The sequence below is a fragment of the Salminus brasiliensis genome, chromosome 19, assembly GCF_030463535.1.
Source record: "Salminus brasiliensis chromosome 19, fSalBra1.hap2, whole genome shotgun sequence".
In the NCBI taxonomy this organism is placed as follows: Eukaryota; Metazoa; Chordata; class Actinopteri; order Characiformes; family Bryconidae; genus Salminus; species Salminus brasiliensis.
In genome coordinates, this window is record NC_132896.1 from 20,399,411 (window position 1) to 20,426,174 (window position 26,764).

The 26,764-nt window shown below is 40.2% G+C and overlaps 1 protein-coding gene across 5 annotated transcripts; it reads left to right on the forward strand.

The window, feature by feature from the left end:
- Positions 1-5,064: 5,064 nt before the first annotated feature.
- Positions 5,065-21,463, forward strand: sh3tc2 (SH3 domain and tetratricopeptide repeats 2). 5 transcript variants are annotated; one of them, XM_072663452.1, is made up of 18 exons: positions 5,065-5,118; positions 8,909-9,007; positions 10,212-10,343; positions 10,730-10,857; positions 10,951-11,056; positions 12,173-12,316; positions 12,972-13,167; positions 13,464-13,534; positions 13,656-13,851; positions 14,083-14,216; positions 14,329-14,379; positions 14,495-16,213; positions 16,299-16,476; positions 17,442-17,592; positions 17,765-17,887; positions 18,040-18,190; positions 19,029-19,225; positions 20,629-21,463. In XM_072663452.1, exons 2-18 carry the CDS (start codon positions 8,998-9,000, stop codon positions 21,127-21,129), a joined length of 4,188 nt encoding a protein of 1,395 aa, XP_072519553.1. In that variant the 5' UTR covers positions 5,065-5,118; positions 8,909-8,997; the 3' UTR covers positions 21,130-21,463. The 5 variants fall into 5 exon arrangements, with proteins under 5 accessions (XP_072519553.1, XP_072519551.1, XP_072519550.1 ...); XM_072663450.1 differs by lacking the exon at positions 5,065-5,118 and adding an exon at positions 5,676-5,806; XM_072663449.1 differs by lacking the exon at positions 5,065-5,118 and adding an exon at positions 7,992-8,243 and having other exon boundaries at positions 14,086-14,216.
- Positions 21,464-26,764: the final 5,301 nt, after the last annotated feature.

Below are 26,764 nucleotides of genomic sequence, written 5' to 3' on the forward strand. Positions count from 1 at the left end.
AGGTGGTGTGAACGTAGAGTCTGCAGTGGTGTGAATGTAGAGTCAGTAGTGGTGTGAATGTAGAGTCTGCAGTGGTGTGAATGTAGAGTCAATAGTGGTGTGAATGTAGAGTCAGTAGTAGTGTGAATGTAGAGTCAGTAGTAGTGTGAACGTAGAGTCAGCAGTGGTGTGAATGCAGAGTCAGTAGTGGTGTGAATGCTGAGTCAGCAGTGGTTTAAATGTATAGTCAGCAGTGGTGTGAATGTAGAGTCAGTAGTAGTGTGAATGTAGAGTCAGCAGTAGTGTGAATGTAGAGTCAGGTGGTGTGAACGTAGAGCCTGCAGTGGTGTGAATGTAGAGTCAGTAATGGTGTGAATGTAGAGTCAGTAGTGGTGTGAATGTAGAGTCAGCAGTAGTGTGAATGTAGAGTCAGGTGGTGTGAACGTAGAGTCTGCAGTGGTGTGAATGTAGAGTCTGCAGTGGTGTGAATGTAGCGTCAGTAGTGGTGTGAATGTAGAGTCAGTAGTGGTGTGAATGTAGAGTCTGCAGTGGTGTGAATGTAGCTTCAGTAGTGGTGTGAATGTAGAGTCAGTAGTAGTGTGAATGTAGAGTCAGTAGTAGTGTGAACGTAGCGTCAGCAGTGTTGTGAATGCAGAGTCAGTAGTGGTGTGAATGTAGAGTCAGCAGTAGTGTGAATGTAGAGTCAGCAGTGGTGTGAATGTAGCTTCAGTAGTGGTGTGAATGTAGAGTCAGTAGTAGTGTGAATGTAGAGTCAGTAGTAGTGTGAACGTAGCGTCAGCAGTGTTGTGAATGTAGAGTCAGTAGTGGTGTGAATGTAGAGTCAGCAGTAGTGTGAATGTAGAGTCAGCAGTGGTGTGAATGTAGAGTCAGTAGTAGTGTGAATGTAGAGTCAGTAGTGGTGTGAACGTAGAGTCAGCAGTGGTGTGAATGTAGAGTCAGTAGTAGTGTGAATGTAGAGTCAGGTGGTGTGAATGTAGAGTCTGCAGTGGTGTGAATGTAGAGTCTGCAGTGGTGTGAATGTAGCGTCAGTAGTGGTGTGAATGTAGAGTCAGTAGTGGTGTGAACGTAGAGTCAGCAGTGGTGTGAATGCAGAGTCAGTAGTGGTGTGAATGTAGAGTCAGTAGTCGTGTGAACGTAGAGTCAGCAGTGGTGTGAATGCTGAGTCAGTAGTAGTGTGAATGTAGAGTCAGCAGTGGTGTGAATGTAGAGTCAGTAGTAGTGTGAATGTAGAGTCAGCGGTGGTGTGAATGTAGAGTCAGTAGTAGTGTGAATGTAGAGTCAGTAGTGGTGTGAATGTAGAGTCAGCGGTGGTGTGAATGTAGAGTCAGCAGCAGTGTGGCCCTTTGCGGATAAGGTTTTACACTGCTGGTCTGCGGTTTCTTTGCGTGAGATTGTCTAGCTCTAATCCTTCCAGTGTCGTTCTTTCCTTTTATGATGGAGAACACAATCTCCTCGTATCTCAGTACAATAAAACATCAAGGAATGCCAAAACAGCTAGTGGAGGAACAAGGAGGTTAGCAGAACCTGAGGTCATACAAATCCTTTTAAATGAACTAAAGACATGGTTTTAGCATGCTGTAACTTGACTGAACCTCATTATAGGCTTTTCTCATTAATTATGTTTAGTGTTTGTTTGTTCGTTGAGGTTACAGGTGTTACAAGACTATCCAACTTGCTCATATCTCCATATTTGTCAGCATATGGAGCCAGTCAGACTGCACGCCTTGCTTTAAACAGGAAGCCCTTATTCTGCTGGCTCTAGTCTTTCTGTATGTGTTATACTAAGGCCTCTGTGAATCCTCTGTGCTGTAGGGTGTTCGTAATCCTGAGGAAAACAAAAGCTCTCTGGAAGAGAGGAAACAGGACAATAGAGGGATATGGGAAGCCCTTTCTCTTTCTCGCTCTCTCTCTCTCTCTCTCTCTCTCTCTCTCTCTCTCTGCCTGACAGTACATCAGGGTTGTCATATACAGCCATAAGGTTAGTGCTAAAGACAGACAAAGCAGAGCTCAGCATTGTTCTGCCCTAGCCATGCGCTCTTACCCTGTGGTAGCACTAGAGCTCTTTTCCCTCTAGGTAACACAAATCGTCCAGTCCACCTCGAGTAGAACCAGTACCTTAAAATGTCCTCTTTTCTTTCTTTCTAACATGTTATTCTTGAACTAGTCAATTTTTTTTTATCAATTATTCCAAGATTGCATTCTTTTGAATTAGGCCTAATATAAAGAATAATTTTTATTCGATTAGCTATGAAATTTCACAACATGTAAATCAGTTACTCAGTTACTCGCTCCATCAAATGCTATGAAATGGTCTGTAATAATTTACTAAAAGGTGTTGTCAATAGCGCTACTAAATTACCTGTTACACAGACTACACACTTTAAACTATCCATCAGAGGAAAACATTGACAGTTAATGTTATAGAATGTTATGGAAGGATTTTGCTCTCTGAAGTGGATTAATCCTCTGAAAAACATGATGATAAAACTTATGATATGGTCAGTCTAAAAGCTTCAAATACAGCCGAATTATGCCACAGCTACGCATGGGTTGGAGTCCAGTGCAGTGCTAGCCAATGCATGTGTCTGACATGACAGAATTAGACACTAACAGAGTTAGTGTTCTCCTCCGAGTGCGGTCAGCTGTCCAGTGACGTCGTGTTTGCGGCAGGTGGAAATGATGATGCAGTTGGCTGTTTCAGAGAAGATAAGGCTAGCCTTCACCCTTTCAGTGCTGGTGGTGGATATATAGGGTCATAGGAGCTTGGAAATTGGCAATGACAAAATTGGGAAGGAAATTGGCAAAATTGACAGTTATCTGCACAGCTACTCCATAAGTTAACATATTAAAAATTATTGTTTATTAGTATCAGACATTATTGATTTGAAAGTAATGGTCTTATTTGTGGATGGTACACAATAAATAGACGATGACAGATAAGCTATCCCACTAACACACTTTTTTTTGACTTCCAATTCCAAAGTTGATTATCCACCCCACTGGTCATGGATCTAATGCAGTCAGGATGCAGCATGTTCTGTACATTTTTGAATGACATTTCGTCATTGGCCAAGCGGCTGTGCAGGGCAGTGGGTTTGCCATTGTGCTGAAATATGACAGAGCCCAAAACAACAGGAAACTGTTCTTCCTGAGGGCATTAGGGCACAGGAGCACCGGAATGTTCTCTCCCAGTACTTCCCTGAACTCCCTTCATGTTTCTAGCCCTGAGGTAAACTCCTCAGCTAGCCTGTTATTGCACTTCCTTTATAGTAATACCAGAATGTCATACTTCTCAGATCTGCAGCATGCTATTCCTGTGGGAGCATCTCATACCTCAAATGAAACAGCAGCGATGTGGGAGGGGAAAAAAAAGGTCAATGTGGCATACCAAAGACAACTTTTATTAAAGGTGTTCTCAGTTCTCTCCCTTTTTTTTCAAAAGCATCAACAAAGTAAGCATTAGAATGTGTTAAAAACCTTTATACAGTTTATAACTATAAGCAAGTAAAATTCCTCAGGTATGTTTTAGGGTTCCCTTCTAAATAAAAGCATAACGTACCTAACTTATCTTAGTTTTATAGTATATCACAGTAGTTACTAAACAACAGGTTTAAAAGAATATCAACTGAATAGAAATTTTAAAAATAACTTTTTTATTTTAATAAAAAAAACAGGGCCTCTTATATGATCGACTTGGTTCATGGTTCTATAACCTACAGCTTGTCAACAAATACACGTGTACATGAGGTGGAGCTCAAATTGTGGTGTGAAAGTCAATTACACTGCAGAATTGTCCAGCAGCAAGTAGCCCAGTAGCAAAAAGTACCAAATTGTTTAATACAATTAATTATTTCAGTTATTTAAAAACATGCAGTTTTTCTTAATATAACTGTTTTATTTGCATTATTATAAATTTTATTATATATGTGCTTTAAAAACCTAACCAGCTGATAATACTTACATTTAGACTATAAGAAGAAATATTTGCTAAAGGATTTACTGAAAACTAAAATCTACAATGTAAATTGTGTTACATGCATGTCTTACGAGCTTCTGTGCAAATTTAGCCTAATTTAAACATCATACTAACCTTTAAGCAATAGAAAACTTAAAATAATAATCCAGTGCTGCTTCAGATAAGTACTTTTGTTGGCTAGTTAAGAGTTAAGCTGATGAGACTACTAAAATACTGTCACAAAAATATTACAATATATGTAAGGTCTTTCATACAGTATAATACACCTGCACTGTAAATGTTTTCCCAGGATTCAGCAGGGTATTTGCTATATTTATCTGTAAAACATTATATACACAGTGCATTATTGTAGGAATTGTACAGAAAATGTTATTAGAGGAAATCTTCATCTTAGTTTCACACTAAGGGAAAGTCCTGTAAGGAACCAAAAGTTGTATTCTACAGTTTCTTTTTGGTACCTTCACTTTCAAGAGTTTAGACTCTACCATGAAGCCAAACCTGTGTTTAAACAAAGCCGGTCAGTGCTGAACCAGCAGCATTCCATGTAAAGTCAATACCCATTCCTTGAGCATGAGGCTGGTTGGTGGCCTTGGTATGGCTAGATTGTGTCTCTATGAGTAGTGAGCTGTATAATCCCTATCCCCAGCTCATCTGAGCCCTCTGTGTGTGCAATTAGCCACACAGTTGTTATATTCAGTCCACAACAGGGTCAGTTCCTGCACAGTCTGGCCAGCCAAGCAGCCAGTCATGTGCTGTGCTTCATATTTCTGCTAAGGGCGACTTTTGTAATGGCTTACCAAGAAGCCTCAGAATGCTAGATCTGCTCCAGAGTTTATATTTAACCAGCAAATGGAAGAAATATCCAGAACAGTGCCAGAGCATGGGTTATTATCTGCCCTGTAGATAAAAAGATAGAGTCATAAAGCACAGGAATTTGCAAGGCAGAGGTCAGTTGTTGAAAGGGAGCAGGCCAAGGAACAGCATAAGGGAATGCACAATGATTGTATACCATGGAGAGGAGGCTTAAAGTGTCACTAGAAGATCATTTCACACATTTTGATTGAAAATCAAATTTCAATCAAGCAAAAAGAACAACGGGTATGCTGATACAGCGTGACGGAGAAGGAAACTTCAGCATTCGGGTAAGAAGACTGTAATATTAAGTGCATGCGTCTATAATGGCTTGGTTTATTATGTACGGGGAACAAGTTGAACCAGATGGTCTGCTTTACTGGTAGTCGCAGAAAACGGTTACCATTCCTTCCCATTTGGTGTATTTATAGAACTTGGGACTGGATTTGAATATGAAAGGACTGTGGTAAAGGAATGTGGTAGATCTGTGTGTTACTGTATAATTATTGTTTGTCTGAAGTATTATAAATGTTATGAGAGATTCAGTCTGTTTAGCTCCACTGAAGCCATTACCTACTATCTTGAGAACTCAAACAAGACCTTTTGGCCTGACCTAGAGTCCAGCTGGGCAAGGGAGATAGAGAGAGAGAGAGAGAGAGAAAGAGAGGGAGGCTGACAGAGAACAGATAAGGAAGCAATAGAGCAATAGCAATAGAGAGAAAGGGAAGACAGAAAGAGAGAGAAAGGGTGAGATTTAGAGGTGGGGTTTATACACTTCCTCAGTGCAGAGCCTGCCTACTTTTTAACACGCATGCGACAGACAGACACACACACACACACACACACACACACTGTCCTACCGGGGCTTTTCAAAGCAGCATGAGTGTCCCTGCTTTAAAGGAACTCCTCAGTGCCTTGCTGAGCACACAGGCATTCCCATGAGGGACGAACACACAGGCGGCAGCCAGCAGGACAGAGGTACGGTGTTTAACAGCTGTGAGCCTATTAAATAGATCATTGGGTGTCTTGTTGAATAGCAAGGTGGTCTTTGAGATCTAAATGGGATTACTTTACTTTTAACTTCTAAAACATTCATTTTTTCTGATTCAATTTCTGATTCAATTCAATGATCTCTTTTTCAAAAAATTTCATCCGCTCTGATTTTCCTCCTATGAGTGACACAATGTAAAGAGCTGTTTTCTAGTGTTTAGCCAGTTCGAAAAGCAGTTTTCTAGCTTGTGGTTGGGAGACCACTTTGGGCCATGCCAGAGATATTCTAAACTTAGTGCCCATTCCTCATACTCAGGTTACAGACTTCCCCTTTCTCTGTATTGACAGTGGCCCACTGCTCCACTCAGATGAATGAACACAGTTCTCATCAGACTTTTAAGACCTTCAAAGGTTTTTACAATTGACTAGTTTTTTCTGGTTCTGGTCATGCTTGCATCCATGAATATGCTGCCATCTTTGTGGTGTTTAATAACTTTAAATGTGTAATGATCAATGAATGGCACAGCCATTCAAACCCTCTTATTCGATCAAGACAATCAAAATAACATTTGAGCCACCAGTGGGACAAGTGTGATATGCTGGTCTGGAGATATGCTGAGGCATGCCTGCCAACTGTTTACAGCTGGCTGGGCTCACAAGACTGCCACAAATTGAATTAGGACCTTACAGACACTGTTCTCACACAAAACGTTATAAAGTTAAGAGGATTATGCTCCACTGACGGGCATCTTTTTGTTTAGCCACAGTCAGAAAAAGACAGAAGAGAGAATGTGGCAAAGAAACCCAGTTCAGCTCAGCTAAGTTGAGTAAAATCTTAAGAAATTAAGTACATAAAGGAATAAATTAATAGGAATGAGCAGAGATTTGTGGCTACACTCTTAAAAAGAAACTTTCCAACATGGTTCAACCATCCATGGAATGGATCTCTAGGGAGGCAAAACAGCTCTTTTGTGGTATCACTCTGAATAACTTTTTTTTCCATCCTTGTTTCGAAGAGTGTAGGCAACATTTCTCTTGTTTTCAGTGTGGATTCATACATCAATCAGCCATTACATTACAACCACTGACAGGTATAGTGATTAATATTGGTAATCTGATTACAATGGAGTAGGAAATACCTAGTAGGCGTACATATATTAAGCAGTCAGATCTAGAAGTTGACATGTTGAAAGCAGAAGAAACGAGCAAGCGTAAGGATGTGAGACACTTTACCTAATTTTGATGGCTAGATGACGATGGGTCAGAGCTTCTACAAAACAGCATGTCTTGTGAGGGGTTTCCCAGAATGCTGTGGTTAGTACCTATGGGATAATCGGTGAACCAGCGACAGGGTTGTGGACACCCAAGGCACAGCAATGTAAAAAATGAAAGGCCCTGCTTACAACTTACAGGACTTAAAGGATCTGCTGCTATTGTCTTGGTGCCAGATAAACATGCCACCTTAAGAGGTCCCCATGAGTCAGAGCTGTTTGGTAGCATGAGGCAGACCTACACAATATTAGGCGGTTTATGGCTGTTTAATGTAATGGCTGATTAGTGTATGTGTTATTTAATAGAACCTCTGCAAAGTGTCATCATTCGGATCATACACAGACAAATCTTTCTGTACACCATGTGCTGAAACCTCTAGGTGATGCTGGAGAGCTGGGTGATACCTCTTGTTCCCCTTTTGCTGGATATTCACAGAGGAAACTGGGTGAAAATAATGATGACCTGCTGGCATCAGGAGTACTGAGCCCTCCTGCATGGCCAGACTAGCTGGCATGCATGGTCAATCTGGAACTGTCAGCTTAAATACTGATCGCCCAGGCAGAATGAATCAATGAGAAAGAAGAAAAGAAAGTAAACTTGGCAAACCCAATGAAATGCACAGAAATAGGTATACTTAGAATGCCATCATTTGTTTTGGCCATTGCCTTTTGTTTAGCTGTGTTAGTATGAGAGCTGGGATCACAACACTTGCTTTATAGAAGCCCCTGTCTCCACCCACCGGCATGCATAGACACTGACCAACCCACACCAGCATGCCAGCAGCAAAATGCTCTTTGTCCATTACATACGCAGGCCGGCCAGAGTGAGAGAGAGAGAGAGAGAGAGAGAGAGAGAGAAATACACAGATGTGAAGGGTAAATGCGTGTCACAAATCTGAAGATGTGTATACATGGGCAAAGGCAGTAAGACAAGCGCAGTAAAAGAAAGAAGGAAAAACAGGAAGACATATATTTATAGTGAGAGAGAACAAAAGAGAGAGAGTTATTTCAGTGGATAATATCCAGTGCAGCTTAAGTAGATGCCTCTTTGCGACTGGGCCATCGATTTGGAGGAGTAAGCAAGTTTACCGTCCACAACATGGCATGCTGCTGCTGTCCAGTCCCATGTCTGAGAAACTGCTTCTTGCTTTCAGGTTGGTCCTGTCCTGTTTCTCATAGATTTTTGCCATGAGAAAGAAGAGTAACTTTCAGAAGCACTCTTCAGTGTATTTCAGTGAAACATGGGTAATTTTCCTACCCATGAAGGTAAAGCGCATTGAGTGTACTGTATGTGTTCTCCTGCTTGTACTGTTCCTCTCCCCCTGATTGTGACTAATTCCGTGCTGTGCAGGCTCTACCGTAATAGTTTGCTGTTGTCTGTATGATTAATGGGTCATTGTACATTGTATTCTTGGGGTGCTTTAAACTGAGACATCACTGATAGTCAGTTTGGCTGGTTTGTGACTGAAGCCTTTGGCTGCCTGCAGAAATCATATCAGTATAACTGATGCCAAATTATTACTGGTTGGATCCAAAAAAAACGATTTGCAGGGTTTGTCCAGGTTCAGATTGCACTGATATGATAGAAGCTAATGGAGCCTAAATGGGTTTGCCACAAAATGCATGCATCCTTTGTCAATGTGTTGTCGATGTGTATCCATCCCATGAGAGGACTGCGATGCTGCGTTGGTTCTTGTCCAGATGCACGATGAACCCCTTCCCTCGATCCCCTTTCTGTTCGGTTAAAAGAGTCCTCACAGTCTTCACACAATTAATCTGCTCTAACGCCAAACTAATGCTTCGCCTCCCCTTTCCATAGACATATCGACTGCTGAGCTCGATGCCTTATGGAACGAGCCCCCATACGCATTAACGGGAGCCAATGAGCTATTTCCAGGAAATGATGTCATGGCCACTGGTAAGAGTGTCACATTTGACAATGAACAGCAGCACAGAACACGCTTAGGTTGTCCCTTAACACTGAAGCCATTTGGTTATTTCTTTATATCAGATTATAATTAGAAAAGTGCAATTGTTTAACTAATTAATTCAATAACAGATAACAGACTACTCAACCCAATGTCATGTTGTCATACGCTGTGTCTTTGAACATCCTTTTAGTACAACGCACAGAAAAAGGAAGGTCATATCCATCCTGCGGAGAAAAGATGCTATTATTTAGACCACCTGACTGATATTTATAGAGCTGCTATGATATTGCCATCACTTCCTGTTTTTGCTCACTAGGAAGTGCAGAGATTGCTACTGCTGTTGTGATTAACCTGCTTCACAAACAAGCACGTAGTTAGTGTTCCCACAGAACAAGAACAATCAATTTTTTTGCTACAGTAGCAATTTTAGTTTTTTGCCGAATATTTTCAATCATTGAAGCAAGATCAATAATATTTAGCATCTCTGCTACAAGCATGAACGATTTGGACACTCGTGTTCAAATGACGTTTTTGTTTGATTTCTAAGTGAAAATAAACCTTAAAACAAATTCTCCACAGAGAACAACATAAATATGGCATTTTCCTTTTTTTATTTCTATTTATTCGTGGAATTAAAACAAAAATTTAAATTTATTAAATTAAATGTGAATTAAATGTGCCATTATCACAAACTATTTTTAAAAAATATGTTAAATAAAGTAACTGTCTGTTAAACTGCCCACTGTGCAGATGTGTGTTATCTGTATAGGATGCATACTTTATTAAGCTGGTTTATAACTAACCGCTCTGTGGACTGCACTTTAGCTTGGCTAGCTCTTGCTGTGGGATTACATGCATTAAAATGGTACAAAATGGTTACATTACACTGACCAATAGAGAAATAATCATGACACAAGCAAAAACGCTTTTGATGAAATACATTCCTGTCATGGTACAAAAACAGGACATGAGGAATCTTGAGGGTTCCAAATATTGTTTATAGTCAATAAACTCAAATTTTAGTACCTTTGTTAGATCAGTCCATGCCTTTAACTTATGCCTTTAGAAGACTGTAAGCAAGAGGGAGAACTCAGAGGACCTTGGTCTTGAGTTCAGGGGGCTTCTGCTTTGTAGTAGGTGGTGTGTTTCCAGACGTGTTTTGTTGAAGCGGGTTTCCTCTGTTTGGTGTAGGAGATGAGGAAGTGGAGACAGAGGCTGAGGTGGAGGGCGAGGGGATCACTGGTGAGAGTTACTGGAGGAAGAAGGAAGCCTTCAATGGGACCAGCGCTGTCTCTCTAGCTGTGGGAGAACGCTTCTCTTCAGGTATGTGCGTCAAGACTTCCTCTGCTATTAAGACCTGAGCAGTAAAGTCTCTGTAATGGACAGTAATGGCAGGTCTGATTCAGCAAGCTCTCAGAGCTAAAACCCTTTCAGCCAGCCATAATGTCTCCACTCAGTCTAATCATATCCTCTCAGAGGTAGATCAGCGTAGCATAGATTCTGTGCCCACAAAGGGAAGTATGCTGTCAGGACATAAAATCATTATGGCTAAGTCCAAAGCCATGTAGAGCCTCAAAATAGATATGATATCTCCATTTGTGGCACTGCATAATGTTCCACCTGCGTATGCCATCTATGTTAATAAGCAATAAAGCCTCACCAGTCATGGACTTCTAACTGTCAGCTGCATTTACTTCTGTGTGGTCCAGATGTGATACTGCTGTTCAGTGGAAAGAGGCGGTCCAGTGTGGAGCCTGACAGTCAGCTGCAGGAGGCTTTACGGACCAGACTGAGGGTTGTAGAGAGCAACAGCCAAGACGTTATTCAGCTTTTTAAGGTGAGATGTTCCAAAATGATTGAATGAAATGAATAACAGTCACTGTTTAAAGTTCCTGGTCATTTGCGTTGACTGCATAACCTTTCCCTCCAGGATCTATCCGCACGCTTGGTTTCAGTACATGCTGAAAAAGACTGTTTCGTCATCACCTTTAAGACTGTGGAGGAAATTTGGAAGTTCTCCACTTATCTGGCTCTAGGTAAGATATCAGAAACCAATTACAGATTCTCAGTGTATCGACCATCTAGCCACTTGGTTTGATGGCAGCTCCCTTGATCTTAATGTTAGCACAACCAATGAGCTATGTTTTGGATAGAGGATAATAGTAGGCAGCATAGGGTCTGTTTTTAATCCAGTTACCATAAAGGGGCAGAAAGGTGATCAGTTTAAATACTTGGGAACGTTTCTGGCAATATAATCTTGATCAATGTCTACTTCTACAAAAAAAGCCAGGAAGAAGCTCTTTGTCCTCAGGAAGCTGAGCAGTTTGAACACCGGCAAACATACATTGGTTGTGGTTTACAGGTCACTTATTGAGAGCGTTCTCAGTTTTAACATTGTGTCTTGGTTTGAGAACACTTAGGTACAGGAACAAGCTGGCCCCGGTGGGGCCAATACGGTCATAAAGGCCAGTAACTCTCAATACAGAACTTATACATCCTATAAACATTTGTATAGATGCCATTTTGTTTGTATAATTTATATTAAATATATATAAATATGGCTGCTGCCATAAGGTCCTACTAGCTAGAAAGAATGGGTGCAGAAATCATTTGTGCCCTCGGCTGTGACCACTTTGAACACAGCCATAATAATCAACCCCCCACATAGTCTACATGCATTGTTGTTGTAAGAGGTTACATGTTTTTAGTGTTTGTCTATGTATTTATGTATTTGTGTGTATTTGTATACTATCTTATCTTCATATCATTTAGTTTATGTGGTAATGTATAGCCTTAGCACTAATGGCATTAACAGCTAAAAATTTGTCTTCCAGTATCTTAGTTTATTCAGAAAACTGGTGAAACGGTTTACCTCTGTAAAACGCTGTGAAATTCTATGTGTTCAATTCCATCCAATGGAAAATGCTTATTAAACTACTTAAAACATCAGCATTCGCCTTTCATAACTAACTAATTAGTACTGAACTGATGAGCATGTGCATTGGTGATGATTAGCATGCACGGTGGTATAACTGAACAAATCTAGCATGGGGGAAAGAACATCTAACTGTGAGATTCTGTCAGTGTAATGAACCAGTGTTTTTGTTCTTTTAACATTCTACCATCTACCACATTTTGATGGTGTATCTCAGGATATGTGGTAAGGTGCCTTGAGAACTTCCTGTGTGACCAGTCTTTCTGGCTGGACCCTGTGCTACTCAGTGACGTGGAGATCTGTGTGACGGTGGATGAGGAACACCTTGCCACCCTTTATCTGGGACTCCTGCTGCAAGAGGGTGAGAGTCCCCTCATCTTTACTAAGGTTCTGCTTTCTATAGAAACGTTTTTTTAACTTCCCTAATGTGGTTTAAATGCAAATGCGATTTAACAAAAATAAAATGAGAGCATTTTGATGAGAGGTTAGCTTGTCCTATTGGTAGACACAGTGGAAGACACTTTTCCCACTGCTGTGTGTAGATGTAAACAAAAAAGGCTCCGTCTTGCTTCCTGAAATCACTACTAGAAGCACTGTCAACAACCTGAGACTTGCCATTATCTGTCATGGCTAATTAGTTTTAGCGGTAAACAGCGTATTTTCTTCATAAGTGTAAGAATTGTAAACATTTCAGGAACATACAGAACTTTACCCGAGGTGAACTGATAAACAGATTGTTACAGTCAATAAAGGCTGATTTGATTATTATGAGGGAACATGTCATTTGATTTCAGTTAATCACTTAAGTTGTTTGAGTACAACCTACATTTATAGCTTTTTCCAAAACACTTATGTAACAATCTCTATAAAAGAGAAAAACTGAAGAGACACAAACAGCATGTCAGACAAATGCAGAACAGGAAGAACAAATGTTGGACTGAGGGCAAAGCGAAAGAGAACAAGATAAGGAGTGTAAATGGAGAAACCTAACCAGGCTGACTTTTGTTTGTTTGTAGGTTCATTCTTTGCCAAAGCTCTGCAGAATAGCGAGTGTACCCAGGAGGAAGAGGACCTGGCCTACAAGAAGAATGACCTGGTTATGGTGAAGGATATTGGACAGCAGGGTCAGTGGGAGGGAACACTGTTGTCCACTGGCCAGCATGGCCTAGTGCCTGTACATGCTATGCAGCCTCTGCCCTACCCTTTCTACCAGTGAGTGACACTGACTTTTCCCACACAGACGCAATGTGATAGCACTAAAGCTGTGTAAGCCCACTAATATGGAAGAGCTAAGCTGTTAGGGGTCTTGTGGACTGAACAATGCAGACACTCTACTGCTCTGTGTACTTTTGCACTGCAAAACAGATACAGTGGACTAAGGTTGTATTACTTTTTATGCAAATGTGTTAAAACAGTACACAAACGTGTGTTGTTGAACACACATGCTATTCTAAAAGTGTTGTATTACAGTGCACACATAATATTACTGCTTCATTGTGTTTTGAAAGGTGGTTTCTCAGAAAGTACCCTGGAAGTGCAGGATTTGTATCCGAAAAAAGTCTGTTTGACCAGCCCATTGGTGAGGATCTCCCCAGTCCTGCAATTACATTACTGTGCAAATATCATTTTTATATATTTTTTCTTAATACAAATAATCTATAATAATCTAATAATATTTTTTTTTATTTCTCTCTCTTTAGTAACAGGGACCTGTGTGGCAGTGGTGGATCATTTTCCAATGGTTAAAGATGAACTGCACTTCAGTCAAGGAGATTTAATTGAGGTGGAGGGCTTGCTTATCAGCTCTTTGAACATGTTCATAGGAAGACATCTTTCTAGTGGACATATTGGATTTGTCAACAAGGTCCACGTGAAACCAGAGAGTATAAAACCACTGTAAGAATAATTCACTCCACTTTCTATTGTATAACATTTGACCCCAGCAAACCATCTCATATGAACACATGTAGACAATGTTTATTTTATTTTTCAGTTCACCTCAATCTGTCTCTATGTCCCTGGCCGTTGGTAATGGGTAGAGGGGAGAACAGTTATGTGATGATGTGATGAAGAGGTCAGAATGGAAGTCATGCGGTTGATAATGCCTCCTTTGTTGGTCCCTCACAGCAGTAGACAATTGGTCTTTCTGAGTGAAGAGGAGAGAATGGCTCTCTCGCAGTTTAACCCCTGCCACGAACAGTACCACACTGGCCTACCGGACAAACTCTTCTCCACTGACATTAGCACTGTGTACAGATTAGGTGAGAAATGGACAGTTTCCTTCTGGGTAATATCTGAACATTGTTATGGTGGGGGTGCCTTTTATTTGCATGAGACTTTGCTTTAATAAATTTTTTTTTTATACATTTACAGATAGACTGGACGATTCAGATTTCACCTACATCAGAAACCGACCCAAGCAAGGTAAACTGTTTCTCCTTGAAAGGAAATGATTTTTTTTAAATCATTGTACATATGTAAGTACTCCTCTTTTATATTTTGTGATGTGTCAAAACCAACTTTGTCCCCCTTTGTTCAGAACACAAACACCCAGTGGATGCCAGGAAGAGCACTATATCAGAAAAGAGTGAAACCCCACCCTACCATTCCTCCCCACGTCCTTCCTTCTACGCTTCTCAAAGTCACCTAGAGAGGGAGCAGGAGGCCTTCTCCTTCAGCTTGGATGACACCTTCCGAGAGATGGATGAATACGAGGAGGATCCACTAAACTATATGGACGAAAGCATCTGGGAAACTGAAGAGGCTGAGTTCGTTGACCCCTTGTTGACTTTCCTGAACCTGGACCACTTCCAAGACACTTTCCAACCACTTTATGACCTCTCCTACTCCTTCCTGGACACGGTCTTTGGTGGTCTTCCGGAGGACGAGGTGCTGCTGCATCTGGAGAGTTTGCGGGAGGGGGCAAAGAAAGGCAGGATGCTGTGGGCTCACCGGCGAGCCTGTTTCCTTCTTGGCAGGCTGTGCGCCAAAAAGTTTAAGTACTCGCAAGCTCGAGTCTACTTTGAGGAGGCCTTAAAGGTCCCTGTGGAGGGATTTGATGACAAACCTTTGCTGATCGCTCTGTACACTAACCTTACTGCTGTTTACCTCAAGCAAAGGATGACCGACAAACTGCCTTATACACTGGATAAGGCCAGTGCTCTTATATCATGCCTTCCTTGCCACAATTTCTGCTCTCTGGATGAATTTGAATTGCTCAAGCCCATTTTGCGTAAAGCTGTGGTAGACAATGACAAGAACCTTGAGGCACGGACTTGCTACCTCATCCTTTGCCTCTTTCTGCAGCTGAGGAAGATTGAGGAGGCCTTACCTTTTGTGGAGAGACTCCAGTTCCTGACTATCACTCTCTCTGTGGAGGAAGACAGGCCGATCGGGCCAGTGGACTTTAACTGGCTACTCTGCAGGCTCTACAACAAGAAGTATCTTCCTTACCTTGCTCTAGCCTCTCTCAGTTTGGACTCAGGTCAGGACCATTCCTTGGACGATGCCTTTCAAAAGATTGAACTGTTCATTAAGAATTCATACAGATTGAATCCTCGGTGGAGGGACGGCACGACTCTGCTCCCGGCCCAGGTGGTAGTTTACTTACAACAGGCCTTATCCATAGCCGGCCATGGGGAGGACCTGAAGACCCAGAGAGACCTGTGTCTCTGTCTGGCTAGTGTGTACCAGCAGTACGGAGCCTTAGATAAAGCAGTGCCCTTTGCCCAGCAGGCTGTACAGACAGGGAGCCGCATTAACGAGGAGGAGGGATTTGAGGCATCAGTACTGCTGGCTTGGCTCCTGGTGCTGACAGGCGAACCAGACACTGCCCAGTCTACTCTACAGCCTCTCCTTAAATCCCTGAATGAAACAGACAGTCCAACACAACGTGGTGTGGTCCATAACCTGCTAGCTCTATGCCTTCGCAAGCAGGACAGTGTTACAGAAGCAGCAAGGAACTTTTATTGTGCTCTGAAGATTTCACAGGAGAATGGGAACAAGCGTAATGAAGCACTGGCTCTGGCTAACCTGGGATGTCTTGCTTTGTCAATAGGGGCTCCTTGCCTGGCAGAGAGTTTCTTGCTCAGATCTCTGCATCTCTTCCAGAGTCTGTCTGAGAGTCCATCTGATGAAGAACATGTTCAGGCTCTGCTGTGGTTGGGCAGGAGCTACAAAGACAGGGGAGGAAGTCAAGAGGTCAGGCTATGCTATGAGATGGGCCTTCTGATCGCCATCAGTGCCAAGAACCTGCACAGTGAGTGGAACAAGCGCTTTACTTTGGGGATGTGAGGAGGTCCCTTGGGATATTCAAAACTGTAACATTCATATTTCTATTACAGGCCAGATGGTTGTGGCAAAGGTGCTGAGCCGCCTGTATGCTGATTTGCTACTGTATGGACAATGCATCATTTACTATGAGCACTGCGTGGGCCTGTCCAGAGAGATGAAGGATAAACGTCTAGAGGGAGAATATTTGGAGATTCTTAGCAGTCTGTACCTCTCACTCAATACTGAGAAGTAAGACAACAAGCTTCTCATTGTTCTGATACTAATAGACCCTGTTTACACCTGGTCACTTCATTTGTCTTAAGTGTCAGGATTATATCCAGATAAGGCCAAGCCACATTGGAATGCAAGTGTAAATGCAAGACTCATTTAGAACAGATACAAATCCAATCACTCAAAGCACGTCATTTGATACATGTCATAGCAGTATAAATCCATCTGCCTTTCCAAGACACATCCGACAACCACAACTCCTCCCAATACAACCGAAACACCAGCACAGCACAGCAATTGGATTTCAGTCTGAGTGACCGGAGACGCATTTAGCTACCAAGTGTAAATGCATGCGGTTAAAATCTTATTAGGATACAATCCAGATACTAGTCACCTAGTGTAAAAACATGCTAGTGAAACAGTGGCAAACTGACATTTTCCTCAACAGACTAGATCGAAGGCAACTGGGCCACTGATTGTCCAACTAAAGCTAGCTTTAAACACCACATATAGCCTCTGTCATGCCTATAATATAAATAACATGCCCCAGGATATGCTTTGCATAACATGTTTGGTTTTTTAGTTTGTTTTTATGGTAATTTAGTCATTTTCACATAGTGTGGTAACATACTGTACCCAATTCCATAAATGTTAGTTTGTTCATGACAGTAAAGTATACCAGACTGAAACTGATTGGCAGGAGTTTGACTGTTTGTTGATGGCTATATGTCTGTGTGAAAAGTAAGACTACTTGGTCTTTATTTAATAAGTAGCTCAAATTGAACCAAAAATAGTGGAGGGGTTACTCTTGTCCTGTTGTACTGGCAACCATGCACTTGCTACGTACCTAGGCTATTCTTGTGTATATCATATTGAATTGATTGAACAGAGACTATGCTCTGTCAATAGGTGCAATATACACATAAAAGTTGGCACAAAGTAAGTCTAAGTATAAATAAGTAATTTGTTTTTAATGATTTTAGGTCTTCAAGGAAGTCTCTGGACTACACTAAGCAAAGCTTGAGGATTTCCATAGACCTGGGGAAGAGACAGGAAGAGTCAGAGACATGGCTGCAAGTGGGCCGCATCTACTACTTGATCCATGAGGACGAGCTGGCTGATATGTATCTCCAGGTGAGGCAGACATGGTGGAGAGGTGTAGAGAGGTATCCGGAATAATATCAATTCTTGAAAGAACCTGATTTTTTTAATGGTTGTTATGTATTGTTATACGGGGAATGCATTTATCATGAAGCATTCATCAGCTGTGTGCATAATTACAGTCTCTGTGAACAAATGTCTGTAGGCAGCAGTAAAGACAGCCTTGAGGATGAACGATCCACGCTTTGCCATGAGCATTTATGAAGAAGCTGGGGATGTCTTCTTCAAAGGACACAGAAATCGTCTTGCTGCCCTGCCATTTTTCAGAGTATGTCATCATAACATTATGACACACAATATTTAAAATGTCATTTTGGATCAACTTAAGGAGCAAATTTGGGTAAATAGGAGTAACTTGAATTTGAAAATCTGACTTGTGTAATCGGATACTAATAGAGTGTAAATCTGCTGTGTGTGCAGGACGGGAGTCTGCCATTTGCAAGGAGCATTAAGGATGTGCACTCAGAGTTCAGGCTATTAAGTAAACTGTCTGAACTGCTGCTGAAGGAAGGCCAGTATGAAGAGGCTCTGCAGTATTCTACACTTGCAGTGCAGATTAGCACAACCACCGGTACGACAGCTAAATATATATCTATTCAGTACTTCTGGTATGCCCAAAAGGATTCAGCATGGAGACAGCAAGAGCTTTACAATTTCTTAAGATGCTTAGTCTGCTCTGGGTTTCAGGTAGTGAGACCATTCCTGTGCAATACACAAGGAAACATACAAAAACATACATGTCCACAAGTTTGCAGACACCTGCTTATTTAATGTATTTTTTTTAAGTCAAGGTAATTCATATAAAATTGCCCAACCTCTTAGTTTTCCTGCTATGACAACCGTGTGTAAGGATTTGATTGCATTTACACTCAGTAATGTTAATGGTACTAACGTGTGATTATTCATATTTAATAGTGATCAATCATTCCAGAAAAGCTATTTCACTGCTTCACAACTCATTGCTAAGGAGATTTATATCCATTAAGCCGGGCATGGCTACCTTGGGCCCATGTGTGTCTGCTCCAGAGCATCCCATTCTGTCAACCCAGCACTTTGTCGCCCCCTGCTGCTGATGAAATGCAATGTCATTTCAGTTGGCTCATTGATGGATGAATCAAATGAGACTCAACCAATCAATAAAGCTGTACACTAGTATGTAACAGGGCAGTGTAATCAGTTAAGTCACTTGCTTCAACAAACCTGAAACAATTCCACTAAAGTCAATTTTATAAATTGCTAATGCACAAAAATAAAAGCAGTAATTCAGTGTAGTCAGTAATTCTCTTATAATTAAAATACACCTCATCATAAAATCAGTTCTAGGTGTTCAGTTTTTAAGTGCACAGGAGTGTATGCAATCTTCTTTGCATAATGGAGTTTTCTAATTGAGTATTTTTCCATCACTTAAGGCATACATCTGAATGAGAGGGTAGCCTACCATCGCCTGGCATCAGTCTACTTCTGTCTGGAGCAGTATGAAATGGCTGAGAACTACTATTTGAAGGCGTTGTCTCTGTCTCCCACTGCACTGGAGCATGCTGCTGATGCCCACTACTACGTAAAAATCTATTGCAGATTGGCTGACTTGACACTGCACAAGCTAAAGGTGAGCCAGAGTAATTTTAAAAATCAAGAACTATGATAAGCCTTAACACAGCTGTAACCCTTTGGTGCTGATTTTACACATACACTTTATAAAAGTGCCAGTGTGTAGGAATGGCATAGAACAGTTTTAGTTTAGTTAGAATGTTCATGTGTTTTTCATTATAGAAATATATGTGTGTTGTATTTTCTCCATGAGGTCGACTAATAACATTTGTATGGGTTTATGTAACAAAACAGTAATTAGTAATAACTGTCATTATGACTGATATATAAAATGAGCCCTGTTTTGACTGCCTGTTCTATACTGTACCAGGCTGAGGCTCATTTCTAGTAGGAATAGATGGAGTTAAACCGATGCAGGCTGAACAGGTGGATGGAAATGTGTTGGTTTTTGTGACATCCCAAGAAAATGGTCTGTTTTTCCAACTTCATTTCTATATATGGAGTGCACAGTATGGACTGGGCAGTGCATGATATATTTTGAAACTTTAACGAGGTTCACATGCACTGTTCTTTTAAAAAGAACAAGAACCATTTAGGAACCTTCATTACTAAGCATAGCTCATTCATTATTGACTGTTTTTTGATATAATTGTCAGTATATATTTTTAAAGGCTGCACTCTATTGTATTTTTGTCCACAACAATGTATTTATTTATGTATTTAAAACCAGTTAAAGCTATTATAAGGCTCATATATTTAAGTCCTTGCAGATTCTCTGAATACTTTGTATGTATCTGTTTGGCCTCCACTGTTGGAGCATTTAGTAAGTAGCTTTGGGCTCTTCAAAATAAAGCTCCCAAAGAAAACCAAAGATGGATCTTTGAGGTAAGAGTGGGCAATATTAAGATATTTTATCATATTAAGATACATTTTGTTATTGTGATACACAATATGCTTCTTTTAGAATATCAAGGATATCGTCAGTGCTTGATAAACACTGAACAACTGCACGTTTCATTACAAACACTGTAATTAGTCTGGTTAACTGGATGGAAGTGCAGCACATTTGGTATAGGAGAGTATTTGAATATTGTTTTTTAAACAATCTGTTCTGCTACTGATGCATTTTGTCTGCATTCATGTATATCGCAATAAATATCATGTTTTGTGAAAATGTCTTTCAATATATATAATATGATATAATATTTTTACCATATCGCCCACCTTTTACTTTGAAGACACAGGAAAACCACTTTTGTGTCTTTAAAGAACATTTCAGTGGTTACTTTCCTAAAGAGCTTTATATTCCAATAAGGGAGGGTTCTCTAGAAGCATGTGTCCAAAGTAAGAACCATTTACCACCTTCATTTTAAGAGTGGTCAGAAGGTGTGTGGAATTAAATACTGAAATAAATGTAAATGTAAATACAGGATCTAAATGCTCACTTCACTTGCTCCTCAGGATGCTTTTGACGCAATGGGCTATTTCCACTTGGCCCTGGCAGCAGCTCTGGAGGATCCAGGGAACCCTCAAGCTCTATACATCATTTACATGAAGCTAGCAGAGATCCACGCCAGCCACCTACCTGATGCAGAGCAGAGCCAGAGATACATGGAGAGTGCGCAGAGCCTGAAGAGAGAGCTTTCTGAACACCCAGGTTCTAGTAATACAGAGAATGACAATATGGACCGTGCTACTCCAGAAAGTGCTGACGCCAAGTCTACCAGTTATTCCAACGCAGACTCAGGGAGCACGGACTCTGGCAGTGGAAGTAGTACTCTCGTAGGTTCCACCACAACAGACACTAGCCAGACAATCACTGCCCAGCCAGTGGCTGACCATAACAAGACTGCTTTTGCTGACATCAGCCACAAAGAGGAAACGGACACTTGCATTTCAGAAGATGCTGATGCAGAAACAAGCCAGTTTAATCAAACAAACCACACAGATGCTGGTGTGTAGTAAATGCAAAGTTTTGACTGAAATTAGAAGAATCTGCCTCAGAATACCAATCCTACTCAAAGAGCACTTCTTTATGACAATGAAATATTTAAATGTCTCAATTGTATTTGATTGATTTTTTCCTCTGAACAAAGGAGGAAATATGTCCTACTGTTTGAGTACTCTGATTTTTTCAGAGCAAAGCCACTTGTAGCATAATTATAATTATAATTTGTAAATATGGTATTTGATCCTTTTACTGTATTATAATTTTGACATTGAATTGATGAATTTTTCTTTTTTCTACTTTTCAACAGAAAACACATAAGACTTATTAAAGTCGCTATGTATGAAATGTCTAGATCAGATTCGGTTCATTTTTCTTGATAAACAGTCAGGTGTCTCTTTAATAACTATTTTATTTGTACAGTAAAACACTGGTGTGTACAGTAAAAAGCTTTTTTACACAATGTATTGCACACCACCACTCAATCATCCCTGTCCTGCAAAAAGCCTGTATCTACATTTTTGCCATTGTTGACTTTCTGACAGTTCTTGTTTACTGGCAGTTTACACTTGTTTGCTGGTTGTTTACACTGTGTCAGAATCTCATTAAGAATGGAGCAATAGAAATGCTCTGACAAGACTTGAATGAAATATTTGGGCTACCACTGAAACTTAATAAGGTTTTTTCCTTCTCCCCTATGGTTGGCATTTCTGATACAAGCTTTTTGCGTGACAACGACACAATGTTACTTAAGAATGGACCACAGGTCACTGCTGACAAATGCCACAAGAGGGCAGCGTTGATTGTAACTCTTGCTATAATGAGGAACACTAAAAGGATCTTTGATTTGTTTTTTTTCATATTACTAATACAATTTAACAATTTTAGTTGAGTAGAGTAAATGAACCATGTGTAATAAATGCGAGATGTAATATCATGTAATATTACTTCTTATTAAAATATGTAATACTTATTATTATTATTATTATTATTATTATAAATAGTAGCCGTAGTTGTAGTAGTATGTTCAAATTAAATGCATCTGTTCAGTGCTTTTTACAGTGGTCATTGTCACAAAGCAGCTTTCCGTGCTGAAAGAATCTGAAAGAGCAAACCAAAAGAGCACGTGGCAAGGGAAAGCTACCTCAGAGTACTAGAAAGAAACCATGAGAGGAACTAAGATCAAGTGCTCACTGAGCACTTTATACTATGTAGGGCCTGGTTTTGCCCTCAAAGCAGCATCAGTTCTTTGTGGCATGGATTCCACAATATGTTGGACATAGTCCACCATCTGTCTGGTACACAATTCCTGCTGATTTTTCAGGAGCACTTTCATGCTGTCAATCTTTTCATTCTACCACATCCCAAGGGTGGATTCAGATCCAGTGACTGGGAACAACTAACTAGGGAACACTGAACTCATTGCCATGTTCATGAAACCATGTTCTAGCCCATTGTTTTTCTTTCTGATTAACCTCCTGAGACCTGGACTTTTGCTCTGTGTGCATTTTTTATTTCTCCTATTTGGGATTAGTGGGACCTTCCCTAGGTCTTTGTACAGGAAGTTGTTTTTGCAACAACAAAAAAATCCTCATATCAGGCCAAACGGTCAAAGTTTTCAAAAAATTAAGTATCATGGCTCAGAGAAATGTAATGTCGCCATATGAGGAAGCAGAGTCTCAAAAGGTTAACACAACTGCACAACTGTTAAGCACAGGGTTTGACTGATCATGCTTTGGGCCTGTGTTGCAGCCAGTGGCATGGGGATTGTGTCCCTGGTAGAGGAAAGAATGGATTTGATTAAATTACAGCACATTCTGCTCTGTGCAAAAGCTTTCTACGAAGGATGGCATTTACAGCAGTATAATGGCCTGTACACATCTTCAAAATCCATAATAGACTAACCCAAGAGGCATAAGCCAGAGCTTTTGCCTTCATAGTCCTACTACTGAAACAACCAGTTTTGTTTAATGGGAAGAAAGAATTGATGTTCTGGACGACTCTTTCTGCCTACAAAAAGTGTTTTTAGAGGCTGTGATACTTGCCAAAGGGGTAATGCCATGCAGAATGCCAAGACATTTGCTTCAGGCTCTTTTCCTTTTTATTATTTTGAAAATGTAAAGATTCTCCTGTGGTTTTCTGAACAGATTAGTTAATATTACACACCCTATCCAGTCATCATTTAGCCACTGAAGTAACATTGTATGTCACTAAGGCAGAAATTTTCCTTTTCTGTTCCAATCGAGAAGTGTTAAGAAATGGAATATAATTGTATAACCTACAGAAGCAAGTTTGGGGGAAGCTTTGTCATCAGCCGCCCACCTTTAAAAAATGGTCATTATTAAAAGGACATAGTTTGCTTGCTTTGATTTAAATATTCTTTTCATTAATGCTGTACTTTTAATCACTCTTAAATTGTTTTGGCTCTGTATTCTAAACTCACCTTAAAACAGAAGTGAACACTCTGCAATCCACTAATGGGCTGAACTTTTTTCCCCCCAACTCAGCAGGATAAAACACTTGTTTTTGGTCAACGAAAGCAATTAGAACATTTGTCTGAGGCCAAAACAATGCAGATCTGCATCCCCAAATTAGGGCTTTTTGAGCTCATTATTTGGATGCTTTACTCTCAGAGCTGGCTTTACCTCAGGCAGCTAATTTATATCAGAGAACGGTGTCCAAAATGATCAAAAACAAGGACTGGAGTTAAAATAATTGCATTACCTCTCCAGAATGTTGAGTAGAAGCACATCAAATATTTGTAAGTTTGACAAGGGAAGGAATTTCACTTACATTAAGAGCATCATAGTTTAAACAGATTTTATTTTTCCTGCACACTCTAGTCTATGCATGTTTACACACACGTGTATGGTTTTGGTCTTTTGTGCCAACGAATACTGGTTTTTGAGCATCTGGAAGAGAAAAGGACCCCAGTATCTCTGCATGGGTCTTGGATCTTTCCCATAGAAATGTTTAAGTCATCCTGGGTATTTTGTTCCTTAGTGAATCACTGCTGGCCCTCAGTTTAATTCTGCATGCAACCTCAATCAGGCATCCCCTGTCTCCCGTCAGTTAACATCAAGTTCCATTAGTTCTGCTTAATTTCAAGATTCAATGTTCAGTGAGATAGAGAGCGTCTTCAGTTTTAAAAACACACTCCAGTATAAGCTCTCAATAAGTTTTAAACACTGCTCTTTTGTTGAGCCTGGGCCTCTAACAGTAAGGCACACATGACCTGCATATAAAGTGAGCTGGCTGCCATTCCAGCTGAAAGTCTGTGCCTGCAAGTTGAGTGTCAGCCAGTCCCCACACTGTTCCAGTGATTCTATAGCATGGTACAGAGACCAAACCAACGTGCTCAAATATGCTAGAGCTCAATAGCAAATGTGGGCATATCAATATTGCCGCATTTTAAAAATTGTCCAAAAACCCTGGTGATGGTAGATGACCCTTTAAATACAACACCATTTAAACACTTGAACAAACAGTGAAAAAAAATTCAATGACATTTCTTTTAACTAAGTACCGTCCTCAGCTTGCACATGCCATCTGAGAAGTCACAGAGCACAAAAAAAATTGGTTCTATGGTGTTCCCCACCATTTCACTCCATTCAGTCAAAGATACTTAGCGAGTGAAAGCTAACTAGCAAGACTAAACTGCATGTCTGTCTCTCTGCTAGTACGTTATTCAAATGTCAAAATAAAAATTTGCCACATGAGAGCTGGATAATATTTTTGGTGACTGATGGACTGTGGCGACTATACAACACTGCCTGAATATCGCCTCTGTCCAATGAAGAACATGTATCTCCAAAATGGTGATTTTACAGGAGAAGGCAAAAATGTTCTGAACTGAAGTGATTAATAAAAGACAGAGACAAAGAAGAAAGAAGAAAATAACGTAAGACATGTCCAAAGCCCAAAGCCCAAAATGTTGCCAGGAATAAAAGCTTAAAGAAAAAAAGCCTATTTTGCCCACTGTCTAAATCATCCACATACTCCTGATGAGGCAGAAAAAGGGAGTTTTTGTAGCCTTTTCCAAAATTGAGTGCAGGACATTCTGTCTCAGCGTAATGAAAAAGCAAAGCTAGTTGTTATTCGGCAGCAAACATGCGCAAGTTAACATCGTGATGTCAGCGTTTTTTAAAAATGTTCTCAAAAATCTCCACCCTGGAGGGTTTCTTAAAAACCTAAAATACCCAGGTAGTGTGGTTGTGTGGACAGAAGGCCAAATCGATATACCAAATAGATATGCTATTAAAAATATCCAGAAACATGTGGACGGGACCCCAAAATGATTGGTTAAATAATGTGTACTTTCTGAGTGTTGTGGTCTCGTGTCTTATTTAGTGTTAGGCTAACGTAAAACATGCAGCTGCCATGGAGAAGTGTTTTTTTAGACATTATTATCACTGATACCATCATAATGTATACTACATGTTGGGTTGGTGTGGTGCTAAATTATGTGACTGTAGTACATGACCTTATGTCTGTGAGTGAACATCAGGTGTTTATTATTGCAAATAGCTCATGCTAAAACATGCTACAAGTAGGTCTGTCCAACAAGGCTTTCCTACTTGATTAGATGTCTATGTAACAATACCATGAGTATGTAAGTAATGATAAACTTTACTAGGATGTCATCATTTGACCAGTTATACTTTTATTGTTACATACTGTCGTACATTGGATCATTATGAATAAATATCATTGAATAATTATCGTTCACATCAATTTAATAATTTAATAATTCATCATGAATAACGGGTCTTTGTTTTAACAGGATTCCTTGTTTATAAATTCTGAGAAATTCACACTTTTATTGCCTTCATTATTGAAAGAATAACCCTAATATTCATGCAATAGTGCATGCATCATTTAATGGTGAGTAATTTAACCTTACAGTAACTTGTACATTTGTTGCTGCTTAATGATTCATAGCTTTCTTATGAATTATTTCTAAATGAATGTAAAAGATGTTAATGCCAGAATTTGTTTCAGTTCATGTGCTCTTACTACAACGTGTTATGACTTGGTCAAAACACTCTGATGCTAAAGCAGAAGCTACACCAGTGTACAACACATGTGCTGAAACATGAGAACTGGAAAGACATTCATGCGGACTGGATACACTTTGGGAAAACTTGAATTTGGAGCTAAAGCTGTAATGAACTGCAGCTTGTTTCCATTCTAGTTTTTTTTTTACTCAGCATGTGAGAAGACAAGCTTCAGCTCAAAGACATGTACTATATCTACAGGCCAGAATCCTTGATAGGAGTTGACATATATGATACCAATAGTGGAATGTACGCAAAGATGTTCTTCAGTCATGACAATGTTTCAAGGAAAACGACTGGAAAATTGAAAACTGGAAAGTGATTCTTCATATACAATAAAAACCTACTGTGGTGGTTCTTAGTAGATCCTTTAAAGCAAGGCTTTACGTACATTACATGCAGTCCAATGTCAAGGGGGCTGGACTATTTTTTACTGGAAAATCTCACACTGCATGCAATTCATTTGAAATGCAGTATGAAGTTCTTACTTTGCTAATGAAGGAATAAATATTATTCGCACATTGGTTAAACACACAGAGCTCTTACTGTGCTAGCTAACATTTCTGAAGAACATCAGGTTCTATCTTACTGA